This window comes from Aythya ferina, assembly GCF_964211825.1.
Source record: "Aythya ferina genome assembly, chromosome: 3".
In the NCBI taxonomy this organism is placed as follows: Eukaryota; Metazoa; Chordata; class Aves; order Anseriformes; family Anatidae; genus Aythya; species Aythya ferina.
Genome location: NC_140298.1, coordinates 62,014,943 through 62,040,405, shown reverse-complemented (window position 1 = coordinate 62,040,405; position 25,463 = coordinate 62,014,943). Strand labels below are relative to the sequence as shown.

The following is a 25,463-nucleotide window of genomic DNA, read 5'->3' as shown; positions in this document are numbered from 1 at the left end:
GGGTCAATACCACTTCCCCGAGTCAGATGTGCTCTGTGGCATATGGACGGTGAAGGTCTATACAAAGTCTATACAAAGTTTGTTTTGTAAAACACTTCAATATTCACTTAACATGTTGGAGTCTTTCATTAAAAATACAGGAAAAAGGTATTCAATACCCAAAAGATTCAGAATAAATGTTGTTTCTTCAACTGTTATTGGCCTTTAAAAAGTTGACTGGGTTGTATACAGCTCTTGCCCTTAGCCTACCACTTCTTTTTGCTAACCAGGTAGATACGCGTATGCAGTTATTTAATGCTTCTATCTGTTTTACAGATCTGTTATTGTTAAATGTGCATTTTAATATCCATTTTTACACTTGCCCGTTCAACCGAAGGCTGAAGATAGAAATGTAGAATGCCGTAATCTTACAGTGGCTTTAATTAATGTAAACATACTGAAATACTTAATAACAAATCCACCCTGTCTACCATTTCAAACAGTGACAGAACCTAACTGCTCTGTACCTGCAGGAGAGGCTTTGCCTGTTGAAATCTCTTTCTGGACTTGAGCAAACTCTGATTCCAGATGGTGACTTCTGCCTGCTCAGTAGTTTTAAAGAGAGCAAATACCACCTACAGCGTTCAGCATTTAGTATGGTACTTTAACAATTATGGTAGTTTTAAAAAAAATTTGAGTACAATTAGAGAAAAACATTTTAAATAGGAAAACTTTGTTAGCAGAAACCTGTGCTTTTGTTGATCTTCTGAAGCCAGATTCTGCTGTAAAGCTGTGACACGAGCTGAAGTTCGTCAGTGATGATACGTGGCTGCGTGGGCACCTCTTCTGCGAGTAGGTGTGCTAGACTGGGTTTGTGAACAAATATGCTTCCAGATAGACTATGTAAAGAACACCATTGCTACACAGCTTTGTCCTGCTGTCTGGCTGCTGCTAGGCTATATATTCATCTCCTTCCTCATCAGGGTTTCTCCAGTAGATGTTAGCTCATCCCAGCGCATCTACAAGATGGTGTCTCTCCACGAGGCAAATCAAGTTATTCCCCACCTGCTGCCTCTCTGCCGAGCGCTGTGGGTGCTCTGGCACTTCTGCCTTATCCAGGGTTGTGTGGTGTGACCGCTGAGGGTCTGGGTTTGGGATGCTGACTTCTCTTGGTCACCCTTTTAGGGCAAAGGGGTACAGAGACATTCACCTGAAACTTTCTACTCCCACCATTAATTTTTGGAAGAGGAAGAATTGCACACGTTGTACTTCAGGGGTCTTTGTATTGCTTCAGCAAGGCAAAGCTTTGTAAGGTTTTGCTTCATATTTTTATATCTATTCTTGGCACTTCTAAAAGGGCAAGCTGTTTTCTGTCTTTAGGATTCCGCAATGGATTAGTCAATGTATACGGCCTGCTACCGTATGGCCGATAAACCTCTCCTAGCAGTATTAAAGCTCGGCTGACTACAGCACAGACTTCATCCTCGCCATGCTTCAGGAACAGCCCTGTTGCTGAAATTTGTAAGACACCTATTTGGAATAAGCGCTTGGCTTTTTCAAACGCTGTGACCCTCAGGCTGCTGCGGGGCAGACCCCAAATCTTGTAGTCGTGCTTTCGTAGCGACAGGATTCCTCGGCCTCCTCTTTCACGTGGGATGTTACCAGGCGTCTTAGCAGGTATTAGCACTGAGATGTGTGAGGAATTATGAATAGCTACTCACACAGAGCCTGCAAAGAACAGAGATATTTTGTTTTCAGTGTGTTTTTATTTGTTTTTAGCAGACTTCTTTATCTCAAGGCTGCCTGGTGGGGCTGCGGAGAGCAAATGGGGCATACGTACGTCCTGCATTTGCCCAGGGACAGTGCCTGTGCATCCCAGGCATGCAGGGAACACAGCGTGCCTAGATTGTGATCCTCTTAGCCATCATCTGTATTGTGCTTGCTGCAGGGTAAATAAATGCTTTTCCGATGAACTGTACTTTTCTCTCTAGTCTATATTTTTGACAAGTAAGGAGTATTCCCCGCCGCCAAGCGTGCATCAGTTCTTTGTGCATAACAACCAGTCAATAGGAAATAGCCGGTGGGTGCTGTGCTGCTAAGTTCTTCTGTGAATGAAATAAAGATTGATTTTTAGAAAAATAGAAGGTTTAATGGACATTAAAATTTGATTAAACTTGAAGATGTTGTTTGATCTTAGTGTTTTCAACCAGCACTTTAAATTTGATAGACTTTATCCTGTTCTGTGTTAAGTTGACCGAACAGTTTTGAAATGTAGCTGCAGAAAAAGTGCTGTACCAGGGAGACAAAGAAAAAAGGTCCGTCCTTCCTGAGGATGAGAGCAAGGAGAGAATAGTTTAGTTAAAAGTACTTTTTTTTTTTTTTTCTTTCCTTTTAAATACTTTGTATGAGTGCAGGAACCTTGTGGGCCTTGGGAAGGATGTATCCGAGGGCCTGAAGATGTACAGCAGCTGGCTGGCTTCTTGGCAAATGGTGTTTCTTGGCAAGTGGTGCTTCCGTTTGTTATTGTAGCAAAAGTTAAAGCAGCTGTCAAACTGGGTTTTAAAATAAAAGCAGTTTGGGAACCTGTGTCTCCTCCAGATAATTGTTATAGTTCTGCAATTGCACATTTCAGTTTTCTGGTACTTCTTTGTATTATCTCAAAAGATCAGCATGAAATGGGAACTTCTCTAACAGAGAACGTAGCAGAAGCAGCACGTGATGCAAGTAGACCTGATTGTCTCCGTTTGCTTTTATTTAGACAGAGGAACGTGACTTCTGTAATATAGAGTTAGAGAAATTGTTTTCCATAGATTCAGATGTTTAGAGTAATGTTGAAACTGTAGTAGGCTTCAGTTAGAGATGACTGTGAAACGGTGATGCAGTTTGCTTGAGACCAGCTTTTTAATTTCTTCTTCATTTTGCCAATTCCTTCATCGCTGGAGGATGAAGGTTTGATAAGGTGGTCACTGGTGCTATGGGATGAGTTGTTAGCTTTATGGGTTGCTTCTGTTGTTGGCTTTCTAATTTTAGAAGACTCAAAATCTGGAAATCCTTGTATGTAAATGAGCTTTGGGCTGATGCAAGGGCCTCCTGTTGTTGAGTTTTCAGAGTCCGCTGTCCCATCATAGACGGAGGCAGCAGGAAATTTTGGAGAATCGTTGGAGAAGAGCATTAAAGAAACAGAATACGTAGTATATTCTCCTCATCCGTGGTTTAAGGACTTGGCCAGCTGTTTTCCAGGAATTTGATTTTTGGATGATGTAAGAAAAGCTCAAGTGTCCCCGTCACAAAGAAGTTCCACATAGCTTACTGTTTAGGAAACTTTAAATGTGGTCTTGATTCAAGGCTAAATGACTATACAAACCGCTATGCAAATTTTACGTGTTAAGTGGCGTTTTTATGAAATGATATACAAAAATATAAATATATATTTATAAATATTTACAGGAGCTCAAAAACCTAGTTGAAGACAGATGTGAACTCAGAAGGGATAAGAAAAACGGGAGGGAAATGAATAGGGACAAAGAATGTAGAGGTGGAGGACAAAAGTGTAAGTAATGTGCAGTTTTATTTCTAGAGTAGATGCTGTTTGGCACTATTCTGCAAAAGGAGAATAATTTTTATTTCAGGGTACTCTGTCTTCTGTGCCTTTTTCCCCTTTTATTGTATTTTAATTCACTATGATCATTCGCATATTTTAAGCTGTAGAGGAAAATGACGTCTGTAAGGGAGCAAGTAGCATGCAGTTATCCGCTGGCACTGTGCAGGTAGCTGGTGGGAACCTGTTGCTGTCTCCTTACGTGTAGTTGTAATAAACCAGCTTCTAGAGAGTACAAACACTAAAAACTATGATTAAAAGTGTGATTGTCCATATTAAACAGCTGTCATAGAAGTATTTCATAGCTATCCAGCCTGGAAAGCCGGATATAAGAGTCAAATATGACTCTTTGCTTTAAATGCTTTCTCGGTGCTTGTTTAGTGACCACACCACTCAGTGATCTTTTATTTTTGTAGCTTAAAATGTGAAAGCTCATTGAGTGTTGTTGTCTTACAAGAAATCCTGTGTACTTAACAAACACACACAAATTTGGATTGTGCAGTAAAAAATGAGCCAGGATTAGTGTCTGTGCGGTGGAACCGCCAACTGACCTCACTGATATTTTTCCATTTAGCTGAGATTCAGCTTGCCTTTAGCAACTTGGCTTCTCTTTTCCCTACAAATACAGAATGGTCCCTGGCCATGGGACAGGGTGACGCAGGTGGGAAAAGCAGCTGGTTTTCAAAGGACTTTCCCAAAACGTCATCCATCTAAAGTTCATCGAGCAATTTTGTTGAAATACGATACGCTCTTTCGTTCTGCTAATGCTATTTTCTTTTATTATTTTCTAATGGTATTTTTCTCATTGTAGGTAGTGGTGGTGTTAATAGACACACAGGAATGAAAATGGCCTGCGTTTTGCTAACAGGTTAAGTGGGCTCTAGGTAGTAGTTCTAAAACCCTTAATCCCAGAGATATTTTATGGGACTTTTATTAATAAAATTAATGGGAAAACTTGGATTTGATAAGTAAATTACACCTTGCCTATCTTGGTCAGCAGAGCCGTTGAAAACCAAGGATTGCTTTTCCTGTATTTCTCCTGTGTAGACCTCTAAATCTCATTAAAAATGGAAAAAATATTTATAGCTGCCATCAGACAAAAACGAAACAGAAAAAGCAGGCAGCATTTCCTGAAGCAGTAAAAGCTATTAGATTGTTTTATTTCTCCTTTTCCAGATCAGGTAAGTCAACTTGAAAGACTGAGATCCCTAGCTTTATGCCAGCTATTTTTGGGTCCTCGCTTTATTTGTCTCTGTACATTTTTTTTCTTCCCCAAACAGAAGAACTGAAAATGGGTAGAATTAACTGGTTGCTATCCATTGGAGGAAGATATTGCCACATGTGAGCCTGATCACAAACACAGACTTGTTTCACTGACAATCCAAGTGTTAGAGGCAGTTGGAACTGAATTGCTTGGATCACATTTTCTGGACTTTCAGTGAGGAAAAGTGTGCCGACTTTGTTATGTGAAAATACAACTTTTTGCATTGTTATGTATTATTGCCATTAATATCACATGGTGATCTTGATCAACTCAATTTGATTGCCCTACGTAGCCTTCATTGATAAGGTAAAAATGAGCTAAAATTCCACCTCGTTAGATACAGAGCTTTGCTTTGTTAGTAGGCTGCTGTAAGGCTAGATGGAATTGCTTTATTTTATGGCTGTGTTTTCATAATAGCAGTAGAATATTACACCTTATTTTTACAAATCTAAGATGAACACCACAGATGTTCGAATCCCATCCTTTCTTTAAGCAGTAATATTTACATTTAGGAAGGCTGATCATTTTTTTTTTTTTTTTTTTTTTTTTTTTTTTTTTTTGTACAGAGTATTTTTTTGGACTACCGGGTGCAGACTATTCTGAATGGGCAAAATAGCATGTGAATGTGACTTCAGGGCAGGTTCAGGAGAAGCCATTGTATGTGGCGAAGTGAAGTTGTGGGATGGCTTAAACATCCCAGGAAGCAGGATTTGACCAGGACACATCTTTTTGACAGAAATAAAGCTGCAAGTCATCAAGTTGTATATGTGTACATCACACAAATTCTGCTTGTTGACTCTGTTATCCCCCCCAAAAAAACAAAAACAATGGATGCTTTTTGACTTGATGACAGTTTGCAATTTTTATTTTGAATGGAGCCAAAATGTTCTCATTTTTCAGAATTGCCACTGCCAAACTTTTCCTTGGATGACTCAGTGTGATTTCAAGTGGGCTGAAATGCCGCGCTTTGCATCACAATTCTTTTTAATGAAGCCTGGATGAGTGTCGGGTACTTGTTGCAGGCAGACTTTTGGAAATGATTTTCATTTTTTCCACTGTGGTTTCCATTAGCCAAAGGAGGGGCAGTGTTCGTGAATACAGCAACTTGTATTTAACAAATTTAGTGGGTTTGAAAAGCATTATGTTCCATGTTTTCAGGGTGAATCCTTGGTGATCAAGCCAGATCTGGGCAACTTGCATTGACATTTCTCAACCATGTGGAAATCCACGTGCTGCTTTTTCGGAAGACGTGTTCGGTTGTTTAATACTGAAAACTTCATATGAGCAAATTATCTCTATGGTGTACAAAAGCTAAATGATGTATTTTGGAGTATTTCATGTTCACAGGGTAGAGCAGTGTTTCAGGTTCTTTCCTATATATTCTACACAGGCTCATTAAAATAGAATAGCTGTAGCCTGGCTTCTGTTTTCAAAACAAACAAACCAAACCATGCTTTAAACTGCTTATGGTTTTGAATCCTGCCTACCAGCAGCCCAGCTGCTTGCAGTCCACACCTGGCAGCCGTCTTGGTCTTCTGATGGTTTTTCTTGATGGGATTTGCTCCGTCTCCCACTTTTCTTTCTTCGGCTTGTGAAGGGAAGTATCCAGACAGACCTTTTCTGGTCTAGGCTGACTTTTTTCCTTATTCCTCACTAATGAACTGGTAAACCTCATTGCAGATGAAGGAGCCAAGTTGTTCTTGGTGGATCCCAGCCACTGCTGCCTGCGGCGGGACCTGGTGGGTTCTGCAGGGCTTTATCAACACCTCCTGGAGGCCGTGGCAGGAGGAGGACGGCTGGCAGCAGCCAGTTCCCATGGAGTCTGTTTGCTTTTTGGGCTGTAAGAAGTGCAGTTTTCAAACTTTATGCTGTCGTTTATAGCTGTCAGGTAGTGCAAATAAATAAAAGGACTCTTCACAGTAAATTGAAATTCAGATTACTCTGTGGGAAGGTTAGAGTAGCTTCACTCATAGCACCAGGAAGGTGAGTAAATCCATGGAGTTGGCTTTGTAAATCAGAGTTATGGTTCATTCGCAGTGTTACCAAACACTGTTGTTAAAAGGGACTTTGGGCAGTCTTTCTCCCTCTTTGTATATAGGTAATTACACAAGTGAGAGGGACATCCATGGTTTGAATTGAACATGGGTGATGGAGTAAGGGTTCCTGCTCCCATTATAGCTTCTTAAAGAGGTGACAGAGCTATTTTCATTTCTTTTTTCAGTAATTTGGGGATAGTAAGGACATTCTACCTAACCTCATTCATGGGGTGACATCCTGCATTTTCTTGTCTGTGATTGCTGTGTTTAATTTGCTTTCTGATTTGGCTGAGTTTATTAGGAGTTAATGCACGATGCTCATGAGAGCGCCTGGCTGGACAAGTGATGGGACAAAACTTACTGAAGGTAAAGGAAGAAGGTGATGCAGAAAATACAGATCATGATGCTGGTTCTGAAATGGACGGTTGGAAAGGGTAGCTGAAGACTAGCCTAAATTTAGGACAGAAAAATACCTTTGTGTCCTACCTCAGTAGCAGGTTCAAATTACAAAGACCTGGGTCAGTTTTTTCTAGCTGGGCATGTGCGTTATCAAATGTGGTATAAAACCACATCTCCTTCTGCTACTGATGTGATGGTTTTTCTCAAGTCTTACTGTCACCTTTTTTGGATTAATTAAGGGACGAGCCATCTAACAGTCATGAGAGGTGTCAGGAAAAAGCTTGTTATGATAAAATATTAGGTTTGGTGGTCGTGTACATCTTCTATTTAAACACTGAAGCTCTGTCAATGACATTTGGTTTTCCTTCAGTCTTTGGTGCAATTAATAACACAATGCTGCTTTAGCCACAGTGTTAAGGGTTTCTTTTGAGAAACTTTGAGACCACACAGCATATTTTTCATAACTCTGTGCTACATGACTCATTTAAAAGATTTATTCAGTGTGAGTAATCGATATTGTGTCTCGGATTATTAACTCCAGTGAAGAAGCTGCGGTGAGTTGAAAAAAATTAGCTGAAGGGAGCTCTTCAGGAAATGTTTACGCATTTTTGTGTGCAGTATGCATTAATTTTCTTCTGTCTTTTCATGTTCTGTGCTTTCTCTTTTTCAGCCGTCAAACGTTTGATGAAGGAGGCTGCAGAACTGAAGGATCCTACAGATCATTATCATGCACAGCCCTTGGAGGTTTGTCTCTCCATGTGTTTACAGGCACTTGTAATGAGGCAGTGTGGTGTATACTATATGTTCTCCATATGCAAATGTATTTAAAATCTGACATTTGGATACATGCTTGAAGCTGGTAGCATGTTTCTAGGTGCTATAAAATATATGTTGTTATTGACTAGCTTTTGTTATTATTGACTAGTTTTGGTCTGTAACTTGTTTTCTACTTTCTGAGGTGAAACTTAAGGTCTAGTTCATGCTATTGTAATTTAAATGAAAGTCTTATTTTTGGGGGTTAGAACAGTGACTTACTGGGAAGAGAACAGTGACAGATGATGGGAAATGCTGGAAATGTCGACATTTCCCTTCCATCCTTGAAAAAGTTACAGCTAGATGGGCAGTCACAGCCATGTGATACCAATGTTCAACATTAGTTATGAGATCTCATTCACCAGCAGCAAGCTTCGTTGGACTCATGTGGTAACAGTAGGAGTTGTTCTGTTCATAAATATTCAGGGAGTTGTGAGCATCCCAAGGTCTGATGCACAAAACCAAACACAGAACCCCCAAGAAATAATACTTGAGGAGAAGTTATTTACGTGTCCAGCAAAAGTGTTCCAAACTCTGCCTGTTGCAGTAAGGCAAGGTAGATGTTACAAAAGTCTTTGTGGAGAAACAAACGAGGATGGAAGTTCTCTGGGACCTGAGTTGCCTTGGGCACAGAAGGGACCTTGACAGGGGAGGCTGTTAATGTTCTTACTTGGAGTGGGCCTCTTCTCAGTTCTGTAGAAACTACTATTCAATGGGGCAAAGACAAAGTTTTCTTTTATTTGTCTTGGAATATTCCATCTGTCAGGGAAAAACTCTTGTCATAACTGGTGCAAGTAGTATGAAAACCTTGAATAATGAATTTGAATTTACCAACAAAGCCCTTTTGTAAGAAAACTACCAGGAAGCTACACCATTTATCCTTTTAGGCAAAATCTTTGTATACTGTTGGTTGTCTTACTCTCCATTTGATTCTATTTTCCTAAAACTCCCTCTTTACTTCTTCTTTAGCCTGTCCTTGTTGCAAGAAAATGGTGATTAGATGTCTACTTCTTTGACATGTTTCTTTTTGTGGGCATTTTAGGATAATCTTTTTGAATGGCACTTTACTGTTAGAGGCCCTCCAGATTCAGATTTTGACGGAGGAATTTATCACGGGCGAATAGTATTACCACCTGAGTATCCCATGAAACCACCAAGCATTATTTTGCTGACGGTAAGAATGTTTACTAGTTTTTCTTTTTTATGTTATTCATTGGTTTTACCTTGGGTATCAGAGAGAGGTTCCTGTACTTAAGGAACTTACTTTTTTTTGTAAGAAAGAACTTATTTTTGTAAGAAGGGTGACATAGTACAGTTAATGCTGCCAATTTAATATTGGAAGTCTTTCAAGGTGTTCAAGAATTTAATACCAGAAGTCTTCCAAGACTTTGGTGTTCTGTCATTATATGAAAGTTGGCACCTAGTCTTCCCCAGTTGTAATCCCAATTGCTGATGTGGTTGTCGAAACTTTCTGTTGCCTGCATGGGCCCTCTTGGTGTCTCTTGGCATGTGTAAAGAAGACCTATGGTATCAGTGAAGGCCCATATTTCTGTCTAGTTTCACAGACCTATGGCTTTGCAGGCTCTCCAGATTTGTACGGATTAAAGGAGTAACAGGAAAGCCATTGTGTTGAATTGGCACATATGAGGGTCTATTGGGACATATGGGGGTAAGGGTCTCTTCATGCATGAATAGAGGCAAATGGCAAACTTCTGTGTTCAAAAATCCAAATGCCATTTTTGTGAGATTGGCAGTGATACAATTGTCAAGTATTGTTTGTATATAGACTTCTTTGATGATCATTGTTATAACTTGTACAAAAAAAAAAAAATCAAGCACATTTTATGATATCCTTATTCTTCCTTTAAAGGCCAATGGCAGGTTTGAAGTGGGGAAGAAAATTTGTTTAAGCATCTCAGGGCATCATCCTGAAACATGGCAGCCTTCATGGAGTAGTAAGTAATAAATTATTTGGAAAATGTTACCTGCACTGAGCAACTAGATTTTTAAACTGAAAAATTATACTGCAGTAGTACTTCACCAACAGTTCATCAAGAAAACTAATTCTTAGTGATGTAAAGCAGAACTCTTGTGTGCCTACCTGAATTCTAAGAAACCCTGGAATTACTGTACTTCTGGTCTTCACCGAGGAGTGAGCAGAAATAACACTTTGTGCTTTTGCATGCGTTAATTGATTTATTTGCATAGATTTATTTGACAAAGCCCAACTGAATTACAAGCTACTGATTCTATTGTCAGGATTTTTTTATTATTACGGTATTGGAAGAATAAATGGAAGTGACATCGACACTGCAAATCTTAAGGAGAACTGAAAGATTATCACCCTCACGTTGAGTAAGAATATAGGATAAGAATATAGGGTGCAATTTCTATTGCTGGTGCTCCACCACATGCACACTTATATTAATATCTGTCTACCCATTTTTATTTGGAGCCCATTTTTGAAGTTTTGGTCTCTAACCTTTATGCAGCATTGTTGTAACAACTTAGCTTTCCTTCTCTGTGTTGGCTGATGGGAGTATAAGACCTTAACTTTCATTTATAATTTGAAGCTCAAAAAAAGAGTTCTTGTTCCGTATAAAATAAAACAAACAAAAAAGCCAACAGTGCTGCTTGTACGAAATTCAGACTGCTTTTTTGGACAAAGTGAAATTTTATGGGCAGAACTGCAACTTTTTATTAGTGAGTGAAGAGTAAGATGAAGTAACCATTGTTACTGCAACCTTATTTATATCTCTGTTTCCCAATTTTAGTAAGAACAGCTTTACTAGCCATTATTGGATTTATGCCAACCAAAGGTGAAGGTGCAATAGGATCTCTAGATTATACACCAGAAGAAAGAAGAGCTCTTGCAAAGAAGTAAGCACTAATTTTGTTACTGTGGGTACATACATATGTATCTTTTACAGTAAGGCATTGAGTAAATAGGAAAAGTCACTTCAAGACTGTTCTCTCACTTTCATTTTAAATTAAAAGACAAAACAAAAGCTTTATGCCTTGTATCTGTATTCTTTCCTGAATATTGTGCAAGCTCAGAACTTACAGTCAAATGAAATACTTTGAGAGGGCTGTGTTCCTGCCAACATTGTGTGGTCAAATTAGAGGTTCATCTCTAATTCATTCTTTAGAGATATAATTAATATTATGATATGGTGGTAATTGTGCTGCGGAAGGAAAATAAATGTGATGGAGGTGATAGTTAGTGTGAGTGATGGAGAAAACAAACATAATAATGAGGCCTCGTTTCCCTCAAGTACATAATGAAACAGCAACAAAAAAAAATCTAAGTAACAGCTTCTGAATAATTTTAGGAAATTAATCACAAATCTAATTTTAAGTTACAATGGAGCGATTAGCTTGGTGGACAAAGGAAGAGCAGCAGATGTTGTCTGTCTTGACTACAGCAAGGCTTTTGGTGCTATCTTCCTTAATATCCTCATAGAGAAATATCACGAAGCACAGCCTGGGTCAGCGCACAGTGAGGTGGGTTGAGAACTGACTGATCCGCGTGGCTCAGAGGACTGTGATCAGGTGTGTAAAGTCCAACTGGAGGCCAGTGGCTGCTGGTGTACCCAGGGGTTGATACTGGGCCCCGTGCTATTCAGCATCGTTAATGACCTGTGTGATGGGTCAGAGTACACTCTCGGCAAGTCTGCAGACAGTACGAAACTGGGAGGAGTGTCTGATACTGCAGGGGGTTGTGCTGCCGTCCAGAGGGACCTGGGCAGGCTGGAGGAGTGAGCTGAGGGGAATCTCATGAAGTTCGACATACAGAAACATGAAGTCCTGCTCCTGGGGAGGAATAACCCCGTGTTCTAGTACGTGCTGTGGGCCAACTGATGGGAAAGCAGCTTGGCAGGAAAAGAATTGCAGGTCACGGTGGACATCAAGTTGACCACGAGATAGCCAAGTGCCCTTGCAGCAAAGAAGGCTGGCAGCCTTCGGGGTTGGATTAGGATGATCATTGCCAGCAGGGTGAGGGAGGTGATCCTTTCTCTCTACTCAGTGCTGGTGAGACTAACTTGGAGCACAGGGTCCAGGTTGGGGCTGTGTCCAGTTCAGGATCCAAGATAGGTACGGAATTACTGGATTGGGTTCAGTGGCAGGCTGTGAAGATGACTGAGGGGCCGGAATATGTTTCATATGAAGAGAAACTGAGAGAGCTGAAACTGTTCAGTCTGGAGAAGAAAAGGCTCAGTGGGCTGTTAGCAATGTGCACAAATGTCTGAAGAGTGTAAAGAAGGCATAGCCAGGCTCTATTCAGTGGTGCTCAGAAGAAGCAGTGGGCTGAAGCAGAGAACCACGAAATTCAGTTTGAATGCAAGAAAACACTCTTCTGTTGTAGGGGTGATCAGACACTGGCGCAGGTTGTCCAGAGAGGTTGTGGAATCCTTTTCAAACTTAAAAGTATTCAAAACCTGACTGGAAATGGACTTGGGCAAATAGTTTTACTTGACCTTGTTTCTAGCAAGGAAGCTGAACTAAATGATTGCCAAGGCTCTAATGCCTTATTTTGCAGTCAGATGCAAGCTTATTCTACTATGCTTTGAGCTAATCAGAAGCTGCAGCATAGCACTGTATCAAAGCTTATAAATCCTGTGTAGGGTTTATAAACTTGTTGGGTTTATTGGGTCGGTCCAGGTAGTATAATAAGTGTATTTCTGGTCAGCATGAAGAGCTGCCTTCAGTATGTCCTGTAGACAAATATGCGTGCAAGAATAAAGGTGATGCTCTAGCAGAAGCTGAAACTCCTGGACTTGAGGTGCAGACTCCTGAGTATCATTTAGTGTTTGTAATAATAGTTAACTTTTTATAATGTACACTTTTAATTTGCTTTATATCTAAAATAAGTTTTAACATAATTAAAATTTATTAATATAGTACTAGGTAGTCGTAGTATGTAGGTAAGCTAATATTTTCCTAAATGTTGGAGGGAATATGTATTTATGATATAGACTATTCTTAATACATTTCATTACCTTTTTCAGGGTAATGCATTTTTTTGGGAAGAAAGGTACTTTTAAGCTACTGGTCTTGAAACTACTTATCTTTCTGTGGATTGTTTTGCAAATAGTTTGCTTAAGCAAGCACACGAGAACATTGAGAACATCTCATTCTGAGCTATGTCATTCTGTGGCCAGGTCACAAGACTTCTGTTGTGAAATGTGTGGCACATCGATGAAGACAGCCCTCTTACCACTAACATCAGGAAGTGGGTCAAGCCAGGCGGACAAGGAGGCTAAAGAACTTGCCAGACAAATTAGCTTCAAGGTGTAGTAACTGTTTAAACTTTTTTCTTTGCTGTACAGAATATGAAAAAAAAAAAAAAAGTGGATGAAAAAATTGTAAATTGAGGGAAATACGTTATTTTATAAACCTTCACAAATCACTATGTGGAAACCTGTTTTTTTAGGAGAGACTGAAAGAGAAAAATGAGAGTAGATCTCTGTGAATGTGACAATAAATAAACTCTGCATCTCAAGCAGTGATTGACTAATTATAATTTCAGAGGTGAACACTACAATAAAAACAGTGTATGTTAGTTTTAGTTCCGTGTTTTTAATCACTAATAAGATGATTAAATTCTTCAGACTTAGTTTTATCATAAATATGTTAGGAAAGTTTGGGCAAAGCTAACCTAAATTTTTTTTCCTTTGTGATTTTTTTTTTTTTTTGGCTTATGAAAGGAATAAAACATATTCCTACTGAAAAATGGTTGCAAATTCTTTTGAGCTACTCTGCAGATGAAGATACTGAAAGTTGAACTCTGGTATGAAAGTGACTCTTACCCAAAAATGTGTTCTCTAGCTTGTGTTTCAGTACAAGTAAGGTTTGTTTAGCCAAATATGTGCCGTAGAAAATTGCATGTCTTGCATGTACAGGTTTTTTTTGGGGGGTTTCCACTAAACTCATCATTCTTCCACTAAGGAAGAGTGCTGTGCATGAAGGCAGGGATCTACAGTGAAATACGATATGGCAGTGTGGCATTGGTGCAGAATGCATCCTTGCTTGGGGTGGGAGTGCTAGTATGTCCCTTTCATTGCCAATGTTTTTCTAACACTGTTCCAAAAACTGTGTTTTTTGTGTTCCCTGAGAATGAAGATTGCCCGCTAGTGAGCATCACTGCCAATTTTGCAGGATCTGCGTGTTCCTTTTTGATCTCACATCTACACATGTTGATGTGGTTGAGTCTGTGTGTACTACTGCTTATGGTAAAAACACTTCTAAATATTTTTACAAGGATGAGGAACTACAGACACAGAGTTTTCAAGCTGAGCTACTCAGAGAAACAGTTGGGACTTAGCTGCTCTTGGCTCCTTTACAATATATAAGGGCTAAAAAGTATAGGATTAGTTTTTGAATAAGCACTGCTAATCTTCATCACAGAAATATTAGAAATATCTAAGCGTAATTTCTTTTTAAGAAAACTTTTCTTATGCTTCATACTTTTTTCATTTTTAACCTTAAAAACTTAAGGGCATCAGTCTCTAAAGAATATTGATGCATTCCATGTATCCACATGTTTAACTCCATCTCCTAAGAGAAGGCATTCGATGAGGAAAAAAACGAACAAAAATTCAGGTTTCAACAATCTTTTTGCAATATTTCATTCTGTTTTGCTTTAATACAAGGCAAATTAGTCCTCGTCGCTGGGTGCTCTTTCCCTCCTTATCTCAAGTCAATTTTTTTAAACTTCCTACATTCTCTGCTTTGCTTGGCTTTGTGATATTTTGTGATGTTTAACATTTATGTGATGTTAGACCGAGATATACAACTTATGAATTTGTAGCAAAATAATAGTATGAGTAAGTACCAAGGAATACAAACATTTTCAGTAATTTGGACATATTCCTTATCAATTTATGGGGTAAGTTTTTCACATCAAATTGCCAGTTGGATGTATAATTAGGTGAGCTTCCCTACTAGCAACGTATTGGCAATGTCTGCATTATCTTCACCTTTACAGAAGAGGTTCCCTAACTTTTCTAGATGATCCTGGGATTATAAGAAACCCTTTCATACCAGCCTTAAGCAAAATTACAACTTTTTTTTAAGTGCTTGTGATTCATATTGGGAAAGGAATGTGAAATTCAGGGGGCGGGGGGAAAAGGCATTTCCTAAATAGTTTTTCTGTTTCTTTGAGCTTCCGTGTTTGTTTCTCCGTTTTAATAGAGAATTACATTTTTTTTTATCAGAATTACATTGATTTGCAAAATGTTTTCTGCATTTTTTTGTGCATTTTAGATGCTATATACCATAAATTCCAGTCAGCTGAAAGAGAAAAAAAAGATATGACTAATAGCGTTTGTATTTCTATAAAACAGAAAAAATGGTATATCTACATGGTGCCATCACAAGGCATACTCTAGTACAATTTGTTCTCCACCCACCCTAATTATTATGTTTAAATATGTTGATCTTTCCTTGAGGTCTGTATTCTCTCTAGCTTTTCCAGAAGCAGAGGTAAGAGGATCCAGCAAAGGATGGAGAAAAGAGACTAGTTTGGAAAAAAAAAAAAACTCAATTTGGGAAACTTTGAAGTACATTTTTAAAATGTATTTATTTATATATATATATATATATATATGTTTTTAATTTTAGTATTACTATATTTAGCATACTAGAAATCCTTTCATAAATTAGTAAATCAAATGCACACTGCAGTGTACATGCTTCATAGAGATTAACAGAAAAGATTAAAGGAACTCTTCTTGGAAAAAGCAGAAGTATTAAAAAGAGCAGTCACAAGTTTGAGGAAGGGAAGTACCAGCTGGACATAGGAAAAGAATATTCACCATGTGGGTTGTCAAATGCTGGAGCACGTGGCCTGGAGTTGCTGTGTCTCCAGCTTTGGAGATGCTCCAAACTCAAGTGGACGTGACCCTACGTTGAGTAGGGAATTGGACCAGGTGACGTCCAGAGATCCCTTCCAGCCTAAATTATTCCATGATTCTGTGTTGATTTGGTTTGGCCCACATTTGAGTCATAATTTGCACTATCCTAATACTAGAGTTTAGAGTAGATCAGTGCAAAAGGAAGTATTTTTAAATCTTTAAACCATCTTCAGATCATTTCAGTGACATAGTATTTCAGGAAAATGAGAAATTATATATCAAGAAATTGGGAATTTAATCCACTCTCTCCTTCCCCCAGATAGTAAAGCGGAAGAATATTATCCTGTGATCTTATTAGCTTATCTACATAATTGGTTTGTTTCTAATATACTGTTTGTATTTCTTAGTAGCATTACTTACATCTGTATTTGAAGACAGGTACTAGTTCTTAGATTTGGAATTGTAATTTTTGCAGAAAAAAAAAAAAAAATCCAGATAACGTGATCAGAGAGGTGTAACACTACTCCTGAGGGAGAAAGACTAGCTTGCTGGTTAAAAACTGACCTGGTCCTGTGCCCCTCCTCCTCTTTTTTTAATTAAATTTGGATATGTATATGTTGTAAAGTGTTTTGGTTCAGGACTATGATGTGATGTCCTCCATTCCAAAGGGATTATTGCAAGCACGTGTATTGTTTTAGCAAGAGTCTTGTTAATGATCCTCAATGTGTCACTATAGATCTACCAACGTCTCAAATTTCCAAAAGCATGAGGCCTAACCTCTGGGAATTGGTGCTTATTAGACATTTTCTAAATCATATAATACAGTATTATTAAGACTGGTATTTTTACTTTTGCTCTTGTGCTGAAACTTAAATACTGAAAGCTGAGTTCTGGCTGCCTGACACAGAATCAGGCCATGCACGTGCACCCATTTTGACTCTGAGGCAATTTTGGGATTAGAACCACTACAGATTAACATTAACATAGCACGCACCTGAGGCTAATTATCCCTGCTGAGAAACAGGCTATATTTGTCCACATGTGACAGCATTAATCAGCCCTTACTTAAGGATCATGAGAAACAGAAGTTTTAATAAAGTTGTTATTTCTGGCATAATTTTGGCCTGGATCTTCTGAATATTTTTTGTAGCTCCATTCATTTGTGTTTTTTTAATGTTACACCCATTATTATGTACAAACAAATAGAACAACAAATGCAAAATAGAACTGGGATATTGTCTGAACTGATGTTTGTTCATCTATAGTCTTTTTTCTTAAGAGTTAGTTTTTCTTAAACCTGATGATGAGTTGAAATGCAGTTGACATACTTGATCACTTCAGTAAATCTTACATTCAGCATGCCCTAGAATGGGCATTCCAAGAAGAGCCAAGTCTGTTTGGAGTAATTTTGATCTCACCTCTGAAGCGTATTTATGTACTATTCCTTGTAGGCAGAAGTCAATTCATCGAGGAAGTCAGATGCTGAGCCTTCAAACTCATCAGGATCGAACCGCTCTGCCACTTCGCCTGAGCCCCAGCAGGATGGTGCAGCTCGAGCATTCCAGGATCCAGCCAGTGCGATGGTACGGCCCGTGTTTGAGCTTTATCTATGTGCATAGTCTGAACACGAAATCTGTGCTATTAGCTGATAGGAGGCTTCATCCCGAGCATGGAGTCTATATGTTTCTTGTAAAATTTCTGCATCCCTATAAAAACTTCAGCAAATAGGATGCTGCTTTTGGAAATAGCGATCTTTTGTTTTCACTTCCTTCTTTTAAAAAAAACTTCAAATAGCTTTCTTTTATCCATTCATATTCCCAGTAGATCCTTTAATGTATGAGGTAACACTTCATTAAAGTATCACGGTGTCTTAGGTACTACTTACCCTCCGCATAATAGATCACAGATGTTTTTCAATAGAATTCTTAGCTAGAGGCAAAAGCTGCTGCAGTGATAATTTGTAGCCTTTAAATACTAAGAATATCTTCCTGCTTTTATGGTCTAAGTAAATTTGACTAAAATATTCTTACTGTTTGAAGTAAATGATACGAGATTCAAGTCTTAATGCCGGTAGGTGTGGGGTTTACATAATAGATTCGGAAGTGACCGAGGCCTGGTAGTGGGCCAAGGCAGCTGCTGTTCCGACTGTGGCAAATGCAATCTAAATTCACTGATAAATTGCAGACAAATCCCAGCTAAGCTGTGTTTTTTAGAGAGGATGGGGCTGCAGATTGGTTAAAAAAACTAAAACACGTCAAATAACGTCAGACCATCTGTTGCATGTTTGCAACATATTTTCAAGCTATGTAGAAATATAAACATGCTAATAGCATACGTTTTTTTCCATGAGAAGGGTTTTTCCAGATTGTTCAGGATTTAATAAACCATTTTGTTTTATTCTTCTCAATACAAATCCTGGCTAATATAGTAGAACTGGCCAAAATACCGGAGCATCAGTAGCATTTTCTTGAGGGAGGGGGAAAAAAAGAGACTTCAGAAAAGGCTGATTTTGATTACTCCCATTTCTGAGAACAGTTTCATTCAATTATGCCGGTATAATGAGTGATGATGAACTTAACTTACAGCAGAGCAGTCCTATGTGAAATGAAAGCTTTAAACGTTGTAGAAATGTATATTAAATGTTTATATGTCATACATATAAACATGTAAACGATGAGGAAGTGGATTAATGTTTTAAGGGAGCTGTTTCATAAGCATTCCTTGAGCTTAAAGAAATACCTGTTTCTCTGAGTTGCCACCTTTTGGATGCTAGGAATTTTCTGGAGCCATTATTCATGCTAAAACATACAGAAATCTTCACACAGTACGCACAGGCCGGAGGCCTAGATGTGCTAATAGGCATGAAAGTGTCCGTGCAAATCTCAGGTTCTTTCTGCTCAGATGGGCTTCTTGAACATATAAATTTCTTTTAAGTTGGTGGTTCTTGTGGAAAGGCCTAATTATGCCTTGTTAAGTTGAAAGTCACAGATGGGACAACATCAAAACTATTTTTTTCTCTTTTTGGATAAAATGTTTACCCCTTATTTCACAAGTGCATGTTTAATTAAAAGCTATTGGAGAAAAGTTGCTGTTGTGAACTTGAAATTTATGCACTTAGATAATAAAAAGAGTGGAGGCAGACCCAGTGCTAAATCCTTGAATTAGCTTGGGTAATTTTTTGTAAAATAGTAGATGTAATATGTGTGACTCTGAAGTCATGGGACCTTATGTCCTGTTACACACTACGGAAGGGAAAAAGCAGCAGTAATCAAGCAGGAAGAATGGAGTATATTGCCTGTGTCGTGTTGTCTTTCTTCTGGTCTTGGGACACTTATAACAAATAGATGCTAAGGAAAGGGTCTAACTGTAGGTGAAGAGGTGAAAATCAGCAGGCTAGGTTTTACACTAGGAAAGCAATCGCCTACAGACTGCTTCATGGGTGAGTTTGTTCTTCTCTGCAGCAGTTGTCCTGTGATTTGTACCTTTAAGCTACTTGAATAGATGGGGGGGGGTTGCAATGAATTAATAGCAAGGCATTTGCGAGCACGGTGATGCTTCTTCTGGGGTAGGTTTAGCTGAATTCTTGCATGAAAGAGCACTCTGAAGTGGTGCAGGTCACTGGCATGGGCACTGCTTTGAGTCTGCTCCATCTCTTCTGTGTGGGGTTCTTATTGCTGAAGAATTTCTCATCCCATTAGAAGAAAAGATACTTTGAACTTACTTTCCCTTCTGTCAGCTATCACTGTCAGGAATACAGCTTACTAATGAGCCACCAAGACTTGAAATATTTCACAGTTAACCACGGTTTTTACGTCAAATTAAGTTTTAAAACCTAGTACTTTTGTTTTAGCAATGGCAATTATTTATATTAATGGCAACACTAGTACATCTCTCCTGTGTGTGTTATTTTGCCATACCAATAGCCAGTGTTTTGATGCCACACTTAAAATTACTACCCTGTCCTCTTTGTCCTGTTCTCAAGCTGTAAATGAAGTACATCCCCAGTGCAATATTGAGTGTATGTTTCCTGAGTTCCTGTCGTTTAAAAAGCAGATGGAGGGATAGAGATGGTCTCTCCAGTGCAACACGTGGTGATGAAGATGGCTTTTCACTTAGTACTGTGTACTTGTGAGGAGTGTGAAGCCAATGCAGAATGGTCTGATAAAGTGCCTCTGACTAGGCTACTCCAGAAAAAGTGCAGTTTTTTAATTTTATTTTTAATTTTCAGTAGTTATTGATATCTCCTCAGGGCAAAGTAATGGTAGATTACTCCCAGATTACTCCCATTTGCGTTTTCAGACTGCAAGCAAGGTCCTGCTGGAAGTTGATGTGTTGAAAGTACTTGCCCTTTTCATTAAGAAAATGGGATTCTACCACATCTGACAGAAGAATGATTTTGAGTTAAGGTATAGTAGATAGTCAGCTCGGACTCAGCTACAGATGGCCACCTGCCATCCCAGTGACCACCTCAGTGTCACAGACCAACGTCAGTGTCCATGCTCTCATTGCGGTCTGTGGGACTGCTCGGTGGAGGCTGGAGAGTGGTGCAGCTCTCTGAGCAGCAGAGGCTGAGACCTAGCCTGAGAGAGGGATATCCCAGACCCTGTGAGGTCATGCTAAGAAATAAAACCCGGGGAAGTGGACGGATGAAAAAGTTATGTCGTTATGAGAGGGTTGAGGTCCTGCTTCCCAAGATGCAATTGAACATTGCTTGCTGATAGGAAGCAGAGAATAACTGTCTTCTCCTTTTCCTTCTGTGTGGCCTTTGCTTTTTCTCTTTTCCTTTAATTAAACTGCTCCTTATCTCAACCCACAAGCTTTTCTCTTTTTTTTTTTGTTGTGTTTTCTCCCCTCTCCCTCTGAGGAATGAGAGGGGGAGAGCAGTGTGGTGGAGCCCGTCGGTTATTAAACCACCACAGCTGCTTGTGAAGTTCTTGGCTGTCTCTGCTGATAAAACCCCAGGTGGAAATGAATCCATTTAAAAATATTTTTCTTTGAAGCAACACAGGCTGCTTGCTTGCTTGAGAAACCTAAGTAAACAGGCAAGCTGTCAAATGTGGCAAGGAATTACATAGGTGCTGTATTGCTGATAAGACACGGGGGGAAATACTAGTGATGGGTAGGGAGGAAAGGAAGGTCTCTTCCCTGGACTTGTTAAATCACTCACCAGGTGACAGTTTGAAGATTTTTTTCCCCCCAAATACAGAATATGTGGCCAGAGTCATGGGACTTTGTGTGGCTTACTGTCTTGTGCATCACCAAACTTGATACTCAGCGGAGGACGTTCCCTCTCTGGCAGGTGTGGGAAGGATATCTTTTGTGGTTATAGCAGCTCACTTGCCAAAACAGTGCTTAGGGTTATGGATACAGTGTCATTAAAAAGCTTCTGTTTGGAAGCAAACAAACCCTCCTGAATTCCCTTTTTGCCTGCTGTAATGATAACCTCTTTTATTAGGGGGGGAAGCTAGCTTTGCAAGTAGTTGCAGGTTGTATTACAAGGAAGTACCCGCAATCTGCTCTGAGAAGTGAAAAGAAGATTTTATATATATATATAAGTCATGTCAGCTGCCTGATTCAAGAATTAAACATCTTGACAGAGTTCAATTTTAATTTCCAACAGCAGTGCCATGTCACTGTTTTAATACTATAATGTTGCAAATTTGAGCCTTTCAGCATCAGGAGCAGGATCAGGCCCGTGGAATACCAAAATCCGTGGCTTCGACCTTACAAACTGAAGGATGATTCTGCTTTAGGATGACACTCTCCTGAGCTGCGTAACAGTTGCTGTCGCTTATTTTGTCGCTGCCTGTGGTGTCGCAGCCCAACCTGTGACCAGCAGAGGGCAATGGGTGTGTGCGTGCATAGGTACAGAGCTCAGGGACTTGTGCAGGAATCTGTGTCCAGGGATTTTGATTTGTGTTTTGCTTCCCCAGTGGTGGTGATGAGAGCAGAACCCAGCTGTCCACAGGAAGCAGTGCTTAATTACAGGCCTCTGGACTTCTCTCCTTCTTATATTGTCCTCCCCAGCTTGCTTCCTCTTCAGTGTAGGTGACGTTACGAATCTTCAGAGACTCTACGGTCTGGAGGATTACTACAGATTTGTTGAATGGCAAGGAGTTAAGCAGGTTCTAGACAAAGACATTTGACATATCTTGATCTGAAACTAATCTAGAATTCAAATATTGTTTGACAGGCTTTCTTCAGACTTCTCGTGTCCATAGAACTGCTAATTAGGAGCTTGAAATAGACTTCTCAAGGTTGTTACATACATCAATTTTGTCCTTACGCTAACAGTAATAGTAGTTATCTTATAACTACTAGTGATGTTTTTATCAGACTTTCAAGTATTAAGAATTATCTGGAGAGTACATTTTAGTTCTGATGATTTTATTCATCACTAGTTTTATCACACAGAATCACAGAATTTCTAGGTTGGAAGAGACCTCAAGATCGTTGAGTCCAACCTCTGACCTAACGCTAACAGTCCCCACTAAACCATATCCCTAAGCTCTACATCTAAACGTCTTTTAAAGACCTCCAGGGATGGTGACTCCACCACTTCCCTGGGCAGCCCGTTCCAATGCCTAACAACGCTTTTGGTAAAGAAGTTCCTAAAGTTCTTATGTACTGTTTTGCCTCAACTCTTTCTGTTTCTTTTTCAGTCCGAAACTCAGAACAGCAGTGCAGCGTCCAGCCAGGAGCGTGCTCCATCGGTGTCCACTAATACATCTCTGAGCCCTCGGCAGCGCCGTGCCCAGCAGCAGAGTCAGAGACGGGCTCCGTCTTCGACCGACTTCAATCGGGTGCAGCAGCCAAGAGTCAACGCCAACCACACCGGGTCAACTGTTCTGATCGTCCTGCTGACTTTTGCGCTGGCAGCTCTTATATTTCGAAGAATATGTTTGGCTAACGAGTATATATTTGAGTTATAAGGCTGTTTCTCTCATAAAGACCTGTGACTTGAAGGCTTCGTTGAACATTCTGTATTGGGTTTGACATAAGAACTGTTTACAAAAATTACTTTTGTATTTACGCGTTAAGTCCTTACGAATGTTACTGTACCTACAGGTACATTACTTGTAAGAAAAGAAAAGTCTGTTTAACTACAGCAAGTGTTAATTTAGTGCCCACTATATCCTTGGAGAAACAGTGTGGTGGAATAGTAAGGTTAAGGCATGTGCGAGGGGAGTCAGTTTCAGTAATTTATTAACTAGAAAAAGACAGTTTTAAAAAGTGGTTGATTCACTTTTTTTTTTTGTTTTGTTTTTTTTTTTTGTTAATAGAACATAAATGCAGTTAATGACCCAATCTAAGTTAGTATAATATCTAACCTTGGAGACAGAATTAAGAAGTGAAACACTACGATGTGTTTGGGCCCCAGTGAGCTCTTAATTTAGAGGGGATACAGTTTTGTAACCACGTTTGTTTACCGTGACACATTTCTAGTTGGGTGGGAACACGTAAATTGGTTGAAATTCTGGTTTGCATGTGTGAAAGGGGGAAAGGAGTAGGGGAGGTGAGAAGGGGCCAGAAAACTATTTGCATTATTTTGATTTTTATTTTTTTGGGAAATAAGATTGGATAATCTTATTTGCAAGATTTGAATGTCCTCTTCTAATACTCTCAAATGTATATCTTGCTTTTTTTTTTAAATTTGAAGATTATATAAACATGTCTATTCTTGCAATAGTTATAAATATGTAATATAATTATTTACCCAGAGCTATTGTCTTTTAATTATACCAGAAATATACATAAGGCATTAAACTGAATGTTTCATATGTGGTTTTATTTCTTAGAGAAAATTTAAACATTATTATACTTAAACTCTCATATATGTGAACTTGCTTAAGAAGAAATATTTATTAAAACCTTGGTAGTAATAAACTGTTTCAAGCCAACCTTTGGTTATGTTTCAACTATCACAGGGGTTTTATTTGTTTTGTTTCAGTGGTTTGTAACCTGGAATCAGTATTGGACCCAGAGGCTTTTTCTGTATTATTGGTTTATTAAAAATAAATAACGGTTAAGATATTCATGGATGCTGTGAAATCATACATTTGGGCGGTAGACTGAAAACTGTTAAGGTTTTAAGAGGGTTTGTTTGTGGAATCTTAAGTATTGCAGTGAAGTAGAGGAAAGCAATCAGTGAAATAATTTTCCACCTGTGTTCTGATGTTAATGCACTCTAGAATGTTTATTTAAACAACAGTGGAATTCAGCTGATCTTTTGTTGTTGTAAATAACACTGAGTTAAGCTAGGTTTTCATCGTGGTTCTAAGCCAGTATTTATTAAGCTACCTACAGCTCTCTTAACTTTCATTAAATGTAGTGTGCATTAGTGTTTTGAAACATTAAAGTAGCTATAACAACTTCTAAAATAAGTAAAGCCCATTCTGTGTTTAAGAGGGGTTATTGAAATCTAAAATGAAAAACAACAACTTTTTTTTGACACTTGTGGATTGTTGATAGTCCTGTTTGTGGAACAAAGATTAAAAAAAGAAAGGTTTTATTAAACAGTTCACATTCCACTGCAGAACAGCTTGGTGTCCTCTATGTAAGTGATGTGTTTCCTATTTGTATATTTATTTTGTTAGAAATGTTTTTCTAAACAAAATTACAGGTCCCGTAGCCTCTTAAAATAAAAGTACTGTATTTCCCGGTTGGTTTCTTGTTCGAGTACCTGCTCCATTCAAAAATGGCAAACCTGGGCTCACAGGGAAGCGTTGTGAAAGGGGTTGGGCACACAGAACAGCAGAGATGGGTTTTGGCCTTCCTGCTCCTTGGGAAGCTTTGCTTTGAATGCACTTTTTTTTTTTTTTTTTTTTCCTAGAGCCACGCTGCTGTTCCAGTCAGACGTCTGCTCTTGTACCCATTCGTCACCCCTCTCATGACCAGGGCAGATAAGTCCTCTGCAGAGAGGCCATCTGTGGAGGTGCTGTTAGGAAAACAACTTATAATGGTTTCTGAAAACTGCTTCTCTGTTGTGACTAATAAAAGAGCTGCTTTGGAGCTTTTCAGGTTTATTTCAAGTTTTCATTTCAAACAAAACACCTCGCTGTACCACTATTTGTTTGGAAAAATAAATGGTAGCTGTTAATTTTTGTGAAGAATCTATTGCACGTGTAGGTACTTGGGGGCTTCTGTTTTTTCATCTTTCTCTAAAAGTTAACAATAAATAAAACCGTTTTGAGTGGAAATAGCTCATCTTTTATCTTCAACAGCATAAAGAGCCAGGCTGACTAAACTGGAAAATAAAAACCTCAGCTGGTGTAAAACCACGGCACTACGTATGCCACTGTGAAACATACTTAGCTGAAACACGATGGCACAGTCGCTTCCTGGTTGAAAAAGTCACCATGTGAAAGAACAGAAAAGCTGGAAAGCCTGATGAAAAGGGACAGCACGGTTTTACACAGTCTGGCAGAAGGATAGCACCGTCCTGAGATTAGGGGATTGAGCAAAAAGCCGGCGTGCCGAATTGCGGTTTTTATGTAATGGCTTTAGCAAATATCCTC

The 25,463-nt window shown here is 39.1% G+C and overlaps 1 protein-coding gene and 1 long non-coding RNA gene across 8 annotated transcripts in view; both read left to right on the top strand.

The window, feature by feature from the left end:
- UBE2J1 (ubiquitin conjugating enzyme E2 J1) overlaps positions 1-24,604 on the top strand; it is a 35,589-nt gene extending 10,985 nt beyond the window's left edge. For 4 of the 7 annotated variants that reach the window (XM_084514350.1, XM_084514348.1, XM_084514349.1 and 1 more), the window contains 7 exons: positions 7,947-8,020; positions 9,132-9,263; positions 9,960-10,044; positions 10,864-10,969; positions 13,252-13,381; positions 17,397-17,528; positions 22,608-23,983. In XM_084514350.1, the coding sequence (XP_084370476.1) occupies positions 7,961-8,020; positions 9,132-9,263; positions 9,960-10,044; positions 10,864-10,969; positions 13,252-13,381; positions 17,397-17,528; positions 22,608-22,877 (915 nt within the window). In that variant the 5' untranslated portion in view covers positions 7,947-7,960 and the 3' untranslated portion in view covers positions 22,878-23,983. Of the gene's footprint in view, positions 1-7,946; positions 8,021-9,131; positions 9,264-9,959; positions 10,045-10,863; positions 10,970-13,251; positions 13,382-13,797; positions 15,923-17,396; positions 17,529-22,607 lie in introns of those variants that run through there. The other 3 variants (XR_014691352.1, XM_084514347.1, XM_084514351.1) reach the window with 3 other exon arrangements.
- On the top strand, positions 11-1,955 carry LOC311434273. Its single transcript, XR_014691353.1, has 2 exons — positions 11-1,656; positions 1,762-1,955. It is a non-coding gene; the product is annotated as an uncharacterized lncRNA (long non-coding RNA).
- Positions 24,605-25,463: the final 859 nt, after the last annotated feature.